The 18,069-nt window shown below is 47.8% G+C and overlaps 1 protein-coding gene across 3 annotated transcripts in view; it reads right to left on the reverse strand.

Annotated features, from left to right (window-relative positions):
- Positions 1–4,510: 4,510 nt before the first annotated feature.
- The window catches only part of ASCC1 (activating signal cointegrator 1 complex subunit 1), an 87,863-nt gene continuing 74,304 nt past the window's right edge, over positions 4,511–18,069 (reverse strand). Inside the window, exons 10-11 of one of the 3 annotated variants that reach the window (XM_080937580.1) lie at positions 6,300–6,417; positions 4,511–4,759 (exon numbers count right to left, since the gene is read on the reverse strand). In XM_080937580.1, the coding sequence (XP_080793706.1) occupies positions 6,301–6,417 (117 nt within the window). In that variant the 3' untranslated portion in view covers positions 4,511–4,759; position 6,300. Of the gene's footprint in view, positions 4,873–6,295; positions 6,418–18,069 lie in introns of all 3 variants that reach the window. The other 2 variants (XM_080937578.1, XM_080937579.1) reach the window with 2 other exon arrangements.

An 18,069-nucleotide genomic window follows, 5' to 3' on the forward strand; every position in this document is an offset into this window, starting at 1 on the left:
GATGTCCTCCTCCCCAAGCAGATGTTTAGGGGCTGTCACCCTTTTGTTAGCTTTTCCTAGGGCAACCCTAAACGCCACATGCGTGTCTAGCCATCTCATCTGCCTTGAGTCTGCAAATCTAAACAGGCCCATCCATTTGCTTGTGACTTTGACTTCATGTTGAGTTTGATGAGGCACTGGGGAAGGAGCGGAGGCGGGAGGAGGCTGGTTCTGTTCGAGGTCCTTTAGGTTTTTATTAAAACTGTGACCCTAGCCATTGCTTATAGACCTGTGTTGACTTACCAGCGGAGAAGGCTGGCAGCGGGGCAGGGACCCAGGATCGGAACAGAAATGGGATTTACATTACAAATAAACGGAAGAGTACAATGGAGCAAAACTAATTAAAATCTTTGGGACCCAAGCCCTAGATTGGGTTTTTATAAAAGACTTTGCTGCTGTTATGTTAAAATACATAAGTAAATAAAAAAATAAAGGCAATGAAAGAACACGATCTTAATCAATAGGAAAAAACACAGCTTGTGAGGGTTAGTCACTCAAGGTCTGGCATGTCTCCTGAGTGTTTGTCCCTTGGTGTCCTGGGCTGGGTGGGGATCATTGGGAAACACAAAACAATAGCTCCCCTCGGTTTTTCTCGGATTTCCTGTGGTGCTGCTGCGAGATCCAGATACTGAACTCTGCACCACACAATGGATGCAGAGCCAGGGGGTACCAGGGAGCTTCGAGGTGGGGCTCAGCTTGTCATAAAGACTGGAGGGGACTGAGAGGATCCCAGTTTCCATAAGGATGGAATGCCAATGTTATACATACATATCATACAATGGCTGTAAGACCTGAGCAGAATTATCCAAGGCATTTCAAAAGTAGAACAGTTTGTCCCTCAGGTTGGAGAGGTTATAATCCACTGCAGAGAAGAGTTACCAAATCTTTTTATCTTTCCAATATCTTTTTCTTTTCTTTCTAAGATTTATTTATTTCATGTATGTGAGCACACTGTAGCTGTCTTCAGACACACCAGAAGAGGGCATCAAATCCCATTCCAGATGGTTGTGAGCCACCATGTGGTTGCTGGGAATTGAACTCAGGACCTCGGGAAGGGCAGCCAGTACTCTTAACTGCTGAGCCATCTCCCCAGGCCTCCCACCTCTTCTTAATCCCGGTCTGTTTAGTTCAGACAGGGTCTCCAGGGGACCAAGATGGCTTCCGATGTGGTCTGTCTCCAGTTCTCAGGTGCCTCGTGGAACATCAAACCCAGGCTTTCATCCAGGTAGGTGAGCACTCCACCAACTGAGCCACATGCCCCTCGATCCTAGTCAAAGCTACCCACATGCCTCCAAAGCACACAGCAGAAGCTCAGGTGTACCATGGGCTCTAGTGGTCCAGTTACCAGAGCTGCTTAACAAGGAGTGTGGAAACAAACCCAATGCCAGTTCAGGAACTTGCAGCTGCCTTTGGACCCACGGAGGTCAGAACGTTTTGCACACATGGGCAGCTCATCCAAGGGGGCCTGCTTCCTGTAGCACCACAACCCAAGACATTTGTCCAGAGCTTTTCTTCTAGAGAATTATTGGGAGGTCAGCCTTTCCATACCACGGGCCCCAAATACGAGATACTGCTGGACATATTTGTTAAATAGCATGTATGCATACGTCTTTTACATTTTTCTGTTGCATTTAATATTTACCAATTCAAAATGGAGAACTTTAATTTCCTAATAAAAATGCCCAATCTGTTTTCCATCATTCTCTGTTCTAGATGTTATAGGACCAAAAAGATAATTGCACAAAGATACTTTGAAACGGTTCGTACCAACTGTATCTGGAAACCAATGCTCACTCATTTGTGAGGTTTGTTTTTGGTTGTCAACCTGACCACATTTGGAATTAACTAAAACCCCAGTGCCTGATACACCTGTAAGTGGTTTTTTTTTTTGGGGGGGGGGGGGCGGGGAAGACCAACTTTAATCTTCACCACACCTTCCGGGCAGCCTGTGTAAAGGGTGTGGAAGGAGGGGGCATTTGTTCTTTGTCTGATTGTCCCCACTTGCTCTGGGGAGTCCATTCCTTCACTGGCGTTAGCACGGATTCTTTAGGATTCTGGTGTGTACGGAAGACCAGCCGAGACATCCTGCCTCGTGGACTGAGCTCCTGGGTTCTTGGAGTTTTCATTGATAGACAGCTATTGTGGGACATAGCTGTAAGTCTGTAAACCAGTCGAATAAATCCCATATATGTCCTATAGGCTCTGTTCCTTTAGAGAACCCCAACTAACACATTATTAATCAAACATCAGTAAGTTAAACTTAAAACTGTACCACCAGCTGGTCCCTGTGTTGTGTGAAGCTCAGGAACTGAGAGGACTAAAAGCAGAAGGGCCTGCTACCTCAGAGTGGCTGGAAAGCAGGGACTGGGCCTGGGCATCCTACTGTCATTTTTAAGGACACTTCCCCCAAATGCCCTGAGCTCCTTCCAGAAGGACTCACTTCCCAGGTTCTATCACCTAATAATGCCACTGGTTAGTGACTAAGCTTTTAAATGCATGGCCCGGAAGAGGGGCGTCCAAACCACAGCAGTCTCATCTGTGTGACCCCACAAGGAAAACAGTACAGCGTTACACAGTTCCTAACCTTCTCCGGAGCCTTTTACACAAAGGTATTACTGAGGACCCCAAGAACCTCTGTGTGTGAAACAGACACACGTTGGCATTCAGTATGCTTGAAAGTAAAAACTGAGAATTTAAAAATACACTTAGTTAAAAATAATCTTCCCATATCACATTAACAAAACAATAGCGTATTATATGAGAAACATAAACCCCTCACAGTTAGGGGAAAAGGCAGGCATTGTTTTCCATTTTGACAAATCCCTTTAATGTCTGGTTCAAAGGAAGACAGGTAACTGTGAGCTTCTGTACCCAGCAGCTGTCTGTGAGGGCTGCCATAACAAAGGCCACAGACCAAAGGCCTCTGCAGCAGCCAGTTTATTTTCATGGTTCCTGAGGCTACAAGTTCAAGATCAAAGCATCCGGGGCTTTGGCTCTCAAGAGGCCAGTGTCCGTGGCTTGCAGGTTAGCACCTTCCACGGGGTCTCACAGGCCCTTCCTCTGCGTGCGTCCTAGTCCTGTCTCTTCAAGAGTGACTCCGGTTTCCTCTTAACAACTCCAGGCCAGTGGGACTTGGGTCCACCCTAATAGCCTCATATGTCACTTAATTGCCTCTTTAAAGGCTCTGTCCCCCAAAACAGTAATATGGAAGGACTGGGTCTGGGAAGGATGCAAGTCCTAACAGCAGGTAGAAAAGAAGCTCACTAGTATGCATCCAGAAGTACTGAGGACAAAGCGGGTCAGTTCACTTCTAAAAACACACGCAAGTACACACTGCATTTAGCTCCCAGAGTGATGATATCCTTGTATCAATGGGCTCTTTGAGAGTAAAACGGCCACAATATCTTAGTCTGGACATCACAAACCCCTCCTAAAAGGTTTTTGGGGATCCTGGCAATCCAAAAACTATACTTTGTGACCAAAGGCTTCAGGCAAAACATTTTTAGCCTTTAAAAAAAAAGATTTACTTATTCTTAAGTGTGTGTGTCTGTGTGGGTGTGACAGGTATGTGTGTCTCTGTGTCATGTGGGTATGGCATGTATGCAGGGGTTCACAGAAGCCAGAGGAGGGCATCATATCTCCTGGAGCTGGAGTTCAAAGCAAATGCCATCTCACATGTGTGCTAGAGACCGGCCTCAGGACCCCTGGAAGAGCAGCAGGCACTCTTACCCACTGGGCCATTTCTGTAGCTCTAGATTTCTTAGTCTTGTTAATCCTCCAGTTGAAAAATAAAGATGACTGGATGGTGGTGGTGGTGTGGTGACGGTGACTGACAACAACGTCCAGTGCACTGTTGGGAAGGCTGAGTCCTGTGCAAATACATGACCAGTGGGTGTCTTCTGTTAAGTTAGCTCCTACTGCTTGTTAAAAAAAAAAGAAAATTATTTCTCAAATTTGACCAGGTTTGGTGGAGATGCCTTTAATCCCAGCACTCGGGAGGCAGAGGCAGAGAGATCTCTGTGAGTTCAAGGAAGGCCAGCCTGGTCTATATACCAAGTTCCAAGCCGCCAGGCAGGCTACATAGAGACACTGTCTCAAAAAACAAAAGCAAAATAAGAGGTAAAAATGAAAAAAAGAATCCTAATTCTACTCGTATTTACCAGTACACATAGTGCTGTAAAACGCAAACCCTCCCGTGCATTCTGTTAGTCAGCACATTCGTCCTGTCACCTCAGGAAGACTGCCCCCTGTGCCTGTGTGGAGAACAGAAACCCTGAGATCTGATAACAATTCTGCTAAGAACTGAGAATCTGATATATCACAGTGCAATTTCCAAAATAATTTCTACAGGTATAAGTCATTAATATCAGACAAGCCCACCGGGCAGCAGGGAGGCGCTCTGGGGAGGAAAGTGGGGTCGCACCCTAACACAGGGCCATCAGACAGACCACAGCGCAGCAGCCTGGGGAGCTCATTTATTTGCAAACGGTCTGTGCCATCACAGAGAAGCAACTCTCCACAGAGCTCAGGAGCGTCACAGAAAGGAGGGGTGGAGGGTGAGGAATGAAAAAGAAGCAGAGGATGAGGGGGAGGATGAGAACCAGAGGAGCACGGGCTGGAGCCCCCTCCTCTGCCAGTCCACTGGAGGCCAAAGGGCCTGTTGCTGCCACACTGCCAGGCTCCCGATGGCCGCAGTCAGTCACGGGTCTCTGAGGTTCTCCTGAGAAGGAACCAGAGAAGATGTGGGATGGGCAGAACAGGACTCCGTCACCATTACAGCTGGTTTGTCTTAATGTTTGTTGCTTTTTATTTTATGTGTTATGGATGTTTTGCCTGTACACACAGAGAGAGAGAGAGAGAGACACACGTATATACATACATACATGCCTGGTCTGTAGAGGCCAGAATAGAATGTTGGATCCCTGGAACTAGAGTTACAGATGGCTATGAGCCTCCATGGGGGTGCTGGGAACCGAACCCGGGTGTTCTGGAAGAACAGCCAGCTTTCTTATGTATTGACCCAGGTCTCTAGTCCCTTGTGGTTCTTGTGGGTTTGGTGGAGAGGACTTCTTCTCATATATCCCAGGCTGGCCTTGAACTCTCTATGTAGCCAAGGATGACCTCAAACTTCTGATCCTCCTGCCTCTACCTCCCACATGCTGGGTCTACAGCACCTAACACCATATATGTGGTGCTGGAGATCTCACCCACTATTTCATTCAAACTATTCAAGCACTCTACCAACTGAGATGTAGCTCCAGCCCCTCACCCCCCCCAATAAAAAGTGTTTTTAGGGACTAAACTGAGAATGGAAACGGACAGATCAAGCAGCATAAATGAAATCACGGATGCTAAGGACAGGACTCTAGCCACTGAGGGAATGAAACTGGTGTTGGACGGGACATCTGCACACCAGGTTGGGACTGGCTCTATTCACAGTAGTCACTGTGGGAGCAACCCAAGGGTCAGCTGTGCACGGACAGGTAAACAAAGTGTGGTATACATACAGGGGACAGTATCTCCCTTAAAGAGGAAGGCAGGACTATCAGCTGATAGGGTGTAGTGGATGTGAGGACACTAGGCTAGGACAAACCACGCTCTTCTGGCTGCATGAGGTACTAGGCCGCTGTAGTCAGGGACAGAGTTACATGGTTGCCGGCAGCTGTGGGGAGTGAGGGAGGAGGAAGTACTGAAGGGCAATGTTGACAGTTTTAGAAAATGAGAGATTTATGTGCAAACAGTTGGTGGTCATGGGGAACATGGTGCCACGCTTGTATTTAATAACACCAAACCAAGCCAAAGGTGATGGGTTCAAGCTCTCCTTGTACCCACAAGCATCTCGGCAGACATGGTGGACCCTGGATGACCATCAGAAGGACGTGGAGTTGGGGGTTTGGGGGGACCACCCAGGACAGACAGCATCTGTCCTAAATTCACTAACATGAAGGTCCTGTCCAAAATCAACCTAGGTAGGAAAGGCTTGGCTTGTTGTTCCCCGTGGCTTGTTTCCTGATTTCTTATATACCCTGAGACCACCTGCCCAGGGCTGACAACCCCACAGGCGTGCCTTCAGACCAACCTCAAACAGGCATTTTTGCCATTGAGGTCCCCCCCCCCATGCCTACACTTTGTATCAAATTGACAGGAAGCTAACCAGCACATCATCCCGATTCCCACCCCTGCGCCCCAGTGGCTGAAATGAAGCCTCTCTTCTTCATCCCTCAGGAAGACATCCCATCTCTAGTGCTTCCCGTACCCACATCAGGAGAAGTCAACATGTCCGCAGGAGGCATAGTTTCCGAAGCTGTCCACCGTGAACCTCTGGGAGATGTGAATAGAATTGAGCTTCAGGGAACCAAAGTAGAAGTTCTCAAATGTCTGCAAAGGGAGAAACCAAAGAGAGCTGGAGATGAAAACACTCACTACCCCTTCTGCCTTTAAACACCACACTACAACCATCCCAACCTCCCCCGCCCCAGGTTTCTCTTCCCAGTGTTTAATGATCCTAGAGAGGAGGGATGGGGGTGGAGTGAGAAAGGACAGCCGGTTCTTCTTCTCATTAGTCCTAAAGTCTCCCCGAGAAAATGCACTAGAGAGGAAGGCTGCAAAGTCAAAGCCAAGATGTCTCTACCAAGCAGGCATGCCAAAAATGTGCAGTAAAGTCTGTGGATGTGCGCATTCACAGGGATTGACTACAGGCTTTTGACTTTCAGTTACCGACCAAGGGAGACCCCTTTAGTATCAGATTTTCTTAGGGCGACCTAAAAGCCCACAGAACACGTTCCTCTACCTTGTCAGCAGTTCTTACTGGAGGCACTGACAGATGAATCCCAGTGCCAGACACAACGGGGACAGTGCAGTAAGGGACACTCACTGCAGGAGAACACTGGATGCTTACGGAAGCCCCTTAGTTAAGGGAGAACTCAGGCCAGCATCCTCAAGAAAGTGTTCCGCACTGCACTTGTCCTGAGTGCTTTCAAGAGCATCAGTGGGAGGGAAGGACCTGACCTTGTGAAGATACATTCAGAAGGCACAATCTGAAATAACATTGAAATTCATCCCCGGGGAGCTGAGGAAGGGCTGGCAAAGGGTAGTCTATGACCACGCCACCCTGAACACTCCCAATCTCATCTCAGAAGCTAAGTCAGGCCTGGGAAGAACCAACCAGGATGGGAGGAGTGGCTAACCTTCAGCTAGGAACTGTTCTCTTTACAGTCAGAGAGAACCCAAGGAATCCTTCCATTTTTTTTTCCCCTCCTGGTCTTGGTTTGAGCTCGGGGTTTCTGCATATGCTCTGCCTCCAGCTATACCTTCAGCTCCAAGCAGCCTTTGAATGAGTTCCCACCGAGTGGAATCTAAGGGTGGAGCGATGTTCTGCATGCTAACAACGGTCTCCTCACTTTTACACCAGCCCCCACACCCACAAACTCCGGGCACTTGCCACCTCTCTTCCTTCTGCAATTAGTGGCCTGGAAAAATGGCTGAGGCTCATCAAAAGCTAACTCTACAAGGTCCAGTAAATATTGATTCTTCAACATGACATCAATTTGACCCCAGAGGATCTATGTGGAGCTGTGAGCTGCACTCTCTTGTCTTTTTGAAAGGAGACCAGCTCTCTCCTGCACTGACTTACACAATCAACTCTGTTTCCTGGCTCAGGCAGCCTGTGCAAACCATAGCCACTCTTGTAAAAAAAAAAAAAAAAAAAAAAAAAAAAAAAAAAAAAAGAGAGGCTGAAATAGTTCTCTGCTAATCCTCTTGCTGAACATTAATTTGCAGTGAAACCCACATAAACAAGACTGACAGATTTATAGCTTTGCAAACCGAAGCTCTCTAGGTACAGAAAACACAGAACAACCATGAGACAAAGGAGGGACAAATGAAGACATCGGGAGCTCGGGTGTCCTACAAGTTATTCTGGAAGGACTTTGAGTCCTCTACCCCCTCTCTGTGTCACAGCCAGGAGCTGGAAGTGACCCACCCATGCTTGGGCTTTTCCTCTTACAGACCCCCAGACATGATCTGCCCAGGAGAATCCTGTCTACACTCAGCCTGATGAATGGAAACCAGGCATGTGTGGTAATGAAGTAACTAGATGTGATTCCAATGAAGTACTCAGGATCAGCAGGAGAGGAAACACGGAGGTTCGCATTCTCCAAGGCCAGTGCAGGCTGTGACAATGCATGCAGTGACACCACTCACCGCACCTTCCCGTGTGGGATAAATCACAGTGAGCAGAGACGGGGAGATGGACCAGCAAAGATGCCTTCTAAGTTGTCATCTGTTACCGAGACCCAGGAGTTTCTTATGGCATCTCTTAACATCTCCCTGCTCTCTACATCTGGCATTTATGTTACCTCCCCAAGTTCCTGCCTTCTCTTGTGCTGTTTGATAGCATCCTGTCAAATGGATTTCGCACACAGATGTCTGTAGCTCAGGCTAGCCTACTTTATAGCCTTTCCTACCTTGGTGTTCTGTTCCCTCTGATTGCTTTGAAAGACTTTGGGACAGATAATGCCCTGATTTCTCACCTATTTTATTCCTTAGTCACTGTTATATTTTTAGCGAGAAGCCTTGCTGTTGGTGATATCCATTATTTCTAGTGACTCATCAGAATAGAAACCCTGTGGAGGGAGGAACCGAGTTCCACTATATTCTGTATACTCTAACAGTACCTCTAACAGTAGTCTTCATGGGACCAATAAATACCTGCTGGGCAAAATAACAAACCTGTTACAGACCTCACCCTCTGTCTGCGAGTGCATGGAGGGAACAGAGTGACTTGTCTGTGTGTAGGCTGGAATTAATTTATAAGTTACCATCAAGAGATCCTTACCAAAACTTGTATCACCTCTAATTAAGCTGAGAGCCAGAAGCTTGTCTCAGTTCTAACTGACTGCAAGAAAAAGCCTAGTCAGTAATGGAAATTTACAGACTCTGTTGGATTGCTCTGTTTCTTGTCTACTGGGAACTGGACTCTGCTCTTGGCTCGGTTGCTGATGTGGGTTATCACTTAGCACTGATGATGGACATTCTTGTGCAGATGCATGGTATGGTTCTATCTCCCAAGTCTTAGGGTCAGGAAGCCAATAAGAAGGAATTGTGGAGGCTGTAACTAGGGTCTTACAAAGAGTCCCTGCTTCTTTGCCTCTAGATCTGAGCACGCTTCCATGTGATGTGGACACCCTCAGATCTGAGCACGCTTCCATGTGTATGTAGACATGCATTCTCTACTTCGGTGAAAAGGCTTACCTGGAGCCGGGATGGAGGTGAACACCTGTAACCCAGCACCCAAGAGCCTCAGGATGAATGTTTGAAAACTTGAGGCTAGCCTAGGCTAGGTGACATGCTGTCTCAACAATACAAACAAAAACAAAAACCCTCTACAGCGCGTGTTAAAAGTGTGTGGTGAGAGCAGGCGCCTTATTGTCTGAGTCTAAACACAACCCCCAAATCATATGGTGAACGACAGACCCAGTTCCTGGCACCATCTAGAAGGCTGCGGCCTAGCTTGTAGCTGTGGCCACTCTCTGCTTTCTGGCCTTGATGTGAAGAAGCTCAACCTCACATCCCAACATCTAGGAATACCATGAAGCCTGCACCAACATGGTGACTGTGATACCCTTCCAACCTTTAGGTGATCCGGTCAGATACTCTGGGCTGGGCACCGAGGGATGAGTGCAAACAAGGCCACTCAGAGGAGACCAGAACTGAGCTGGACCTCGGGCATGTACAAGGCAGGGTAAGGGGCACGGAGGCAGATCTGAGTGTGCTGAGCAGGGCCAGGCAGTTTCGATGTTGGGAGGGGTCCTGAAAGTTACACTGAGAAAGACTTAAGGAGAGACAAATAGATTATGGAGGCCCCTGAGGTCAGGTTCACAGTCCTCATGCTAGCCAGAGAAACCCACTGAAGGTCTTCAGGCAGGCTGGAGAGAGTTTGTCTTGAGATTAGCTGGATACAGAAGGTCATCTCAGCTGAGGCAGAAGCCTCCAAGGCTGGGGCAATGGAGAAACATTCTGGGTGCAGGGAAGACACGGGGACCACTGTGAGTGGCACAGGAGGGTGTCAGAGCATTTCTGAGAAGAACCGCTCTGTCTGGCTTCATGCCCACACGCGAGGCCTACTCCACCCAGCTGTCTGTAACTATGGTTGCATCCTCCAGCTGTCATGTCTCAGGCCCTTCTCCAGTCTATAGGTTGTGAGCATGGTCACACATCAGCTCTGGAGCACTGCTAGACGTGGGAGCACGTTACCACAAGGAGCTTTACGATTATCCACTTCTCAAAACCGAGTTGTTAGCTTTCACATATTAGAGAAAAGAACCCTTCGTTATGAATTACAAGTATGCCCATGTAATCTGTTTGTAAAAGGCTGCTGGTTGTTTCTTCTGACTTTTTGATGGTGCTCATTTGTCCACTTAAGCTGTTATGAACTCATTCACGACAGGAGATTTCTAAAACAGTGTCCTACACCACAACAACACGCTAAAGGATGAAGCTGAACCGTAAACGGCACTGATAGTGACGGCAGCACCAGCGACTGCAGGAGCCAACGATTCCTGAGCAGGCACCACAGGCGCCTGCCTGCTGCATCCTCACGCCTCGAGAAGCGGAAGCCACACTCACCCTCACTCACTGCCCATTGCGAGTGGAAAGGCTGTGCTAATTTGAACAAGGGCGCACAGCACGTGATGGGTCCCAGACAGGCCACCTCACAAATGGCACTTTGCATTTAAGGGATGATTTCTTTCCCTCCCATGGCCCTTCTCCCCTGGACTGTGTCCTGAGATACTCCCTGGTGAGACTCACAGGCTCAGAAGACCCTGACTACAGGGCGCAGAGGAAGTCCCGAGTGAATGTGCTGGCGCACACATGACCATTCCAAGGGCTCCTTGCATAGCCTCGGCTCAGGAGGAGGCCTTGCTGGGGCACCAAATGCAACCTCTGACGGCGTGCAAACGGTGTCCGCTATGGCTCTCTCCCAACATTCACATCCCTAGATACTGACATCTTGAAGACTGTTCTACGGTTGCTTTCCTATCAGGAGTAGCTGAACCTGTCCCCTTAACCCAGCTGTACACCATAAAGCACAGTAACCCACTGCAATGTTCAGCTGCGTACAACAGCCCACCGCCTGCCACTGTCAAGTCTATATAATAAAATGCTGAGATTCCGAGGTGCTGAGGCTTCATCTGAGAGCACAGTCCACCCCAGCTTTCTGTTTCCGGGTCTGCCTTTTTGTCTATTTTATTTTGTTTTTTATTTTCTGACAGGGTCTCGCTGTATAACCATGGCTTGTCCTAAACTCTCTATGTATCCCTGGCTGGCCTTGAACTCACAGAGATCTGCCCTGCCCAGCCTCCTGAGTGCTGGGACAAAAGGCACTGTCTGTCTTTTCTTAGCCTTCCCTGCCCTCAGTCAGGTCCAGGTCCTAAGGATCCTGTAAGGACGCAATCGCATTGTATCTCCAGGGAGAAGAAACTAAGAGTGCTCACTGTGTCCAGGCAGACTCTTTCATGATCTGAGGGCAGCATGGTGACTGGTTGCCTGTAGGACTAGTCAGGTAAGTGTACTCCATTCTGTAGTTCAAGTTGGATAGATGTGCGCACTTTCGCCCTTGTTAATTCGCCTTTTGTTGGTGGGGCCTGAGTCTTGAACTTGTAACCCTGCCCTAGTGCTGTACTGCTTGCCTGACCCAGCACAGACTTCCTGCAGAATCATGTGTGGTGGCCCTGAAGACACGATGCCCCCAGTCCAGAGGCTGCCCTTGGGTGGGACTCAAGATGGCTACTAGGGTGAGTACCTGCAAACATTCTGATGCCACCTGTGTGCTGAATGTCACATTCCACAGCCCTGAGACAGTGGGCAGATGACAGGACAGCAGGAAAGAGGAGGTGCCCAAATGCTGGGGCGATCTTGACGGGTACCCAGGAAAGATAAGAACATTCTCCCCCTTTAGAGGCACACCCTAGTCTTTCATATCTGTGCCCTCCTGGTCCCTAATGGGTGGGGACTTGTAAGTTGATCCCCCAATTCTCTCATTCTTGGCTAAGAATGCACTTCTGTTACTGGCTCCTCATTCCCCAGAGGAAGAGGCTCCAGTAGGGCAAGGGCCCAGTGAGAGGAAAGACATCTGTCTTTTCCGTCATGTAAGGTAGAGAGCTGAGGCTCCCTTCAGACAGTCACTTAATCTCTCCTCAAGAGAGGTCGCGGGAAGGCCTAGCCTAACCTTCAAAAGGCTAACACATGGCTTGCACGGTGATCTCTCCCTGAACCAGTCAGGTGACCGGAGCTCAACTGAAACCTTTTCATTGAATTCCGGGAGACAATGAGTATAAACCAGATTACTCCACTGAAAGCAGTGCCTAAAGGAAAAGGAGAGACCGAAGGAAAAGCTCAAACTGTAAGTTCAAAAGCAGCAGGAGAGTTCAAGTTCTTTTGAACTTAAGGTAGTTCAGAGGAGCAGGAAGACAAAGTATTCTGTTGTTTAGAAAAGAGTGGAACTGATGGGAGATTTTAAATTAAAAAAAAAAAAAATCCAGTCAAAGAATTTCAGTCCTGTGGAGTTTTCCTCCTCCTGTTTTCTAGCAAGCCCAGGATTCTGAGTTCTCACCATTATTTCCCCAAGCTTGGTCCTGATACTCACACAGGTCTGCGGCTATGGGGGTGGGGGGGGTCCCTGTAAAGTGCTGCCTGTGTGGGAAGGGCTTAAATGGAATGTAAGGCTGCCTGTGTTTGTGCTCCATGGACAGCAACATGGACGAACTTGGATACTCTAAGGGGAAGCTCTAGTACCCAAGTCAGGAGACATTTGAAAACTGTCATGTGCACTGTGGACACAGAATCAGAAGGAAACTAAATTCTTGTAGGCAACATGGTGCATGCCTTTAGTCCCAGCACTTGGGAGGCAGAGGCAGGTGAATGTCTGTGAGCTTGAGACCAGCCTGGTCTAAATAGGGAGCTCTAAGTCAGCCAAGGCTACACAGTAAGACCCTGTCTAAAAATGCAAAAAAAAAAAAAAAAAATTCTTTAACATGTATTCATGTGTGTTGGGGTGACAGTGTATATGGCCAGAGGACAATCTCAGCTGGTGTTCCTCAGATGACATCCTTTTGGTTTTTTTGGTTTTGTTTTTGTTGACAGAGCCCTGTCTGTCCTGGACTCACTTTGTAGATCAGGCTGCCCTGTGATCCGGCGGATCTCTGTGAGTTCAAGACGAGTCCAGTCAACAGAGTGAGTTCCAGGACAGCCAGGGCTATATAGAGAGACCCCGTTTCAAAAACTAAACTAAACTAATAACCCAAGAGTTCTCTGACAGAGAACTCAAAGTTAAATTGAACCCTCTTAGGCAGCATCGTGACACACACACATTTGTAATCCCAGCACTGGGGAGGGAGAGGCAGGGGACTGAGGGTCTGAAATGAGTCTGGGCTACATATGGCCCTGTCAGAAAACAATTCCAAGTACCCTGCTGCCCTATGCTCTCTTACTCTGTGGAGCCACCATTTTTAGTTTGTTTCCTCAGGAGAGCACAGAGGGAAGTATTGATTTCTAGTAACACAGTGGTTTACACTGGAAGGAAACAAACGGCAAGACTGAAGAGCTGACTGTGGTCATTTTTCCCAGAATTCACCTTGGACCCTCAACTCTTTCCTCCTAGTCTGGTGACATAACCATCAGACACCAGGAGAGGCTGTAAAACTGAGACTGGAAATCTCCAAGTGTGACTTCAAGGTACAGAAGTAAAGGAAGGCTGGTCCCCAGTAGGGAACAAGCCTGCCGGGCTTCCTGTCCCTTCTTCATCTCAGACAAAGTAGTGCTCACAGTCCTTAAAGATCCCTCTTTGGAAAACACAGTCTATTTATGGGAAAGTAAGCTGGCTCAGTCACTAGCGGCACTTGATGCTTGAAGCCTGACCACCTCAGTTCAATCCCAGAACCTAGAAAAAGATAGGAGAGAATCAACCTGAGGACTGTCAGTGACCTGTGCACACACGCTCATTCGTGAACATGCACTTGCACACGGACACTCAAATAAAACGGTTTCTTTATTAGTATTTGTCTGTGAGTGTGTGCTGGGGTGGGGGCATGCATGTGCCAGAGACACATGTGGGTCGGACGGTAACTTACGGGAGCCAGTTCTCTCCTACTGTGGGTCTCAGAGACTGAACCCATGCCAGCAGGCTTCTGTGCCCAGTGCTTTACTGGATGGCCCAAAGATTCCTCTTTTAAGAAAATGGTGATTCTCATGCTGGATGGACTTACTGAGCTTAACTGCAGTCAGAGGAAACTCATTTTTAAGGTTCAGAATGGAAATTTAAAGTATGTGACGGGGCTGAGGGTGGGATTTAGTGGACAGTTTACCTAGCAGGTGTGAGGCTCCGGTTCAACCCCAAGAACCAAGGAAGGAAGGAGGGAGGAAGGGAGGAAAGATGGAAGGAAGCATACATCACGTAAGCCCTACATAATGTATAACTTGTTCTTGGTACCTATAAGTTGAACTAATCATTCCAATGTACTTGGTCCAACTAAAGATGAGCTAAGCAGTTGTTTTGAACTACATCAGTAGGCAGTTGAGGCTGTGCTGGTCCCTCCCCTAAGGGAGGGTGCTTTCTCTTGTTTTCACATGTCTTCTGAAGCCTGTGGGGTATGTGGAGTGGGGGTGTGTGCTAAGGAGCACCTAATGCACTACACTTTGATGTTTTCCCAGTGTTTGACTTTCAGACTGTTTTACCAACTTCTACCTTTACACAATTACCCTGTTTACAGAGCACAGTAACAGTAATGGTACTATTTGATACTTAATCCTAGCGCTTGCCCACCTACCTCCCCACATGGGAAGGCAGGTAACAGGATAACTGAAGACAGCGTGACAAGCACTTTGAGCTCCTTGGGAAGGCACTCCCAGTACAGAGCTTAAATAACACCTTTCATCTCTGAAAGTACTTTACAAATCCTAGCTCATTAACCCTTCAAAAAGTTGTTGTGATGAGAACCTGAGCAGAACATGATTGTTCTCACTTAAGAGATAAGAAACAGGGACAGCCGAGGACCACTGACTCCGAGATAAATTTAAGAGCTCCTAGTAGCGGGCCTAGCATCCTGGCCAACAGAAGGCTGTGACCAAGAGGCAGTGTGCATGCTCTTGGTGGAACAACAAATCTGAATCCAAGAACGACAACTTGGGAGAAAATCCCACCCTTCACCTGTAAGCATGTTTTCACATGTCTCAGGGTGTTATGGCTTAACTATGAAATGTCCCCACAGTGCCCAGCCCTGAGTTGGTGGTGTCATTTTGGGAGGTTCTTGAAACCTCAGGAATGTGGGATCTAACAGGAAGTTGGTTACTAGAAGTGTGTGTGGAGACCACTCATGCCCTTTGCCTCTTTCTTTCCTCTGTCCTGTCCACTATGCATTGGACAATCTCTGCTTCGACCCTTTGCTGCCATAATGCTTTGTGCCACCATGGCCCAGAGTTAACAAAGCCAAGTACTATGTGCTGGAACTCTGAACTGTGAACCAAAAAGCAATAATAATTAATTATAAATAAATGAGTAAATCCCTCCCACAAGTTATTCTTGTCAGGTACTGGATTGCAGTGATGATTTAACACACACACACACACACACACACACACACACACACACACACACACACACATACACACACACTTGACACTGGAGAAGTGGGAGCCCATTGCTCAGATTCACTGTGGTTTGAAAGCTCTGGGGATTATTGTTTTGGGGGGGAAGGGATTTGCAAGTGTTTGGAGAAGCTAGTCTAAAAAGCTTAGAATGCTGAAAGCCTGGTACAATGGCTGATTCTGTAAGAGTTAGAAGACCAGACAAACAGAAATGTGAGCAGCCATGGCCAGACTCCGGAGGCTTCAGACAGGAACACCTTCAAAGGGAACTGGACTGGAAGCCATTAGTGATTTTAAAAGTGACAGGCTGACAATCCTAGCAGATACATCAAGTCAGCTCTGTATCCAGGCATGGTTGCTAGGCACTTCTGGCCAAGTTTATAGTCAGCATCAGAAGCAAGAAGAAGGGTCCAAATACTGGAAAAACTTGCAGTTTGGCCATAAACACCAGCATAAAAGTTTCAGGTAAGGAGCTGGGCATGATGGCTCACACTTTGTAAACAAGTACTTGGGAGGCTGAAGCAGGAAGATTTCCGTGAGTTTGAGGTCAGCCTGGGGTACACAGTGACATCTTGCTTGGCTCCACTCTCCTTCTTCCCCTCCGCAGAAACTCTAGGGTTAGAACCACTTTCTGGAGAATATTGTCACTAGGAAGACACCATAAGGGCATCTTAGAACTGCTCAGTCCTTAGCCATCATGGCCTCAAGAGTATAAACATTCCTACTTATTTAGTGTCAGCCTGTCACTTACCTTCCCTACCTGGTGGTGCAAGCTTCTGATCCCAGTACTTAGGAAGAGAGGCAGGCAGACCTGTGAGTTCAAGGCTAACCTAGTTTATAGAGTGAGTTCCAGGACAGCCCTGCCTCAAAAAGCCACAATAAACAAACACTTCCCTTGAGAAGACAGAGTGTGGCCAAGCCACTGTGAGAGCACAGAGCCATTTGTAAAGTTGCTTTCCCAGGAAGCAGCCAACCATGCTTAGCCTTCGAGCAACTCAGCCATGTGGACGACGTGCACTCAGTGCTTAGGCAGCCTAAGCCTGGGACTAGTGAGGTGTCTTGGCACAGCACCCTGCCCCTCACCAAGACCACACCTCTTCCCAGCAGACTGTGGGTCCCTGCTTGCTGCTCCTCACTGTCTCCCCTGTTCTGTGCTGTCATATGTCTCTGCTGCCAATTACACCTCTTAGCCCCAGTTCTGCTTTGGGGGTAGGGACAGGGCCAGCTCCCAGTTCTCTGCCAACTCTGACTTGTTTCTAAATCACACCCACATCCTCCCATACCTGACTGAAGTTCAAGCCCTTGGACCCTCTCCCTGAAATATGAGGGTTAAGTGGACCCACAAATGGGTTGAAGAGAGAGGATATGGTTGACCTTCCCAATTAAGTGCCTTCTCTGTGACCTCATTGTGATAAGAACTAAAGAGAAAGCTAAATCAACACCTCCCCCCAACAAAAACATTTAAAAGTGGTAGATTCCTGAAGCATTCTTCACAAAAAAGGCCCACAGATTCAGGGTTGAGATGTCAGGCAGTAAGGATGAGGGTGCAGCTCAATTGGCAGAATGCCTACCTCGAATGGTTTGATCTCCAACACAGCATGAGCCCAGCATGGTGATGTAGACCTGAAAACCCACCATTTCAGATGTAGAGGCAGGCAGAGCAGAAGTTAAAACCATCCTCAGCAATACAGAAACAACTGAGGCTAGCCTGGGATGAGATCTTGTCTCAAGAAAAAAGATGTTACATAATAAACAGAAACATCTTAATGCCAGGGTCAGTGAGAGGGCTCAGTGGGCAAAGGGAGCTCGCAACACCAAACTGATTCATATGGTAGACCGAGAGACAGAACAGACTCAAGACAAGTTGTCCTCTGAACTTCACACACACACACACACACACACACACACACACACACACACACACACACACACACACAAATACACACCCCACAGCCCCACCACAACTAATGTCATGAAAACTTGTAAAGAAATATATTAACAGGCTAAAATATAATCAATTTTGAAAAAAATTACTAATCTATTTTGTAGTTAGGATCACACATACTTTTTCAAGCTTCTATGTTTTAAAACTCCTCAAACAGCCAGGCGCACACACCTGGGACGCAGAGGCAGATGGATTTCTGTGTTAGAGGCCAGCCTGGTCTATAGAGTGAGTTCCAGGGCAGCCAGGGCTACACAGAAACCCTGTATTGAAAAACAAAACAGGCAGCAGCAGCATCAAAACCCTTCCTCGCTCACCTTGTCTTCTGGCTATATACAAGGATTCTTCTATGAGAACAAGCAATGGAGGAACAGAAAGACAAGGTGGGAAGCAGGCACATCCAGGACCAACGGCCTCCATCTGCTTAAAGGTGCCCACAGAGGCTG

This window comes from Micromys minutus (assembly GCF_963924665.1).
Source record: "Micromys minutus genome assembly, chromosome: 25".
NCBI classification, from domain to species: Eukaryota; Metazoa; Chordata; class Mammalia; order Rodentia; family Muridae; genus Micromys; species Micromys minutus.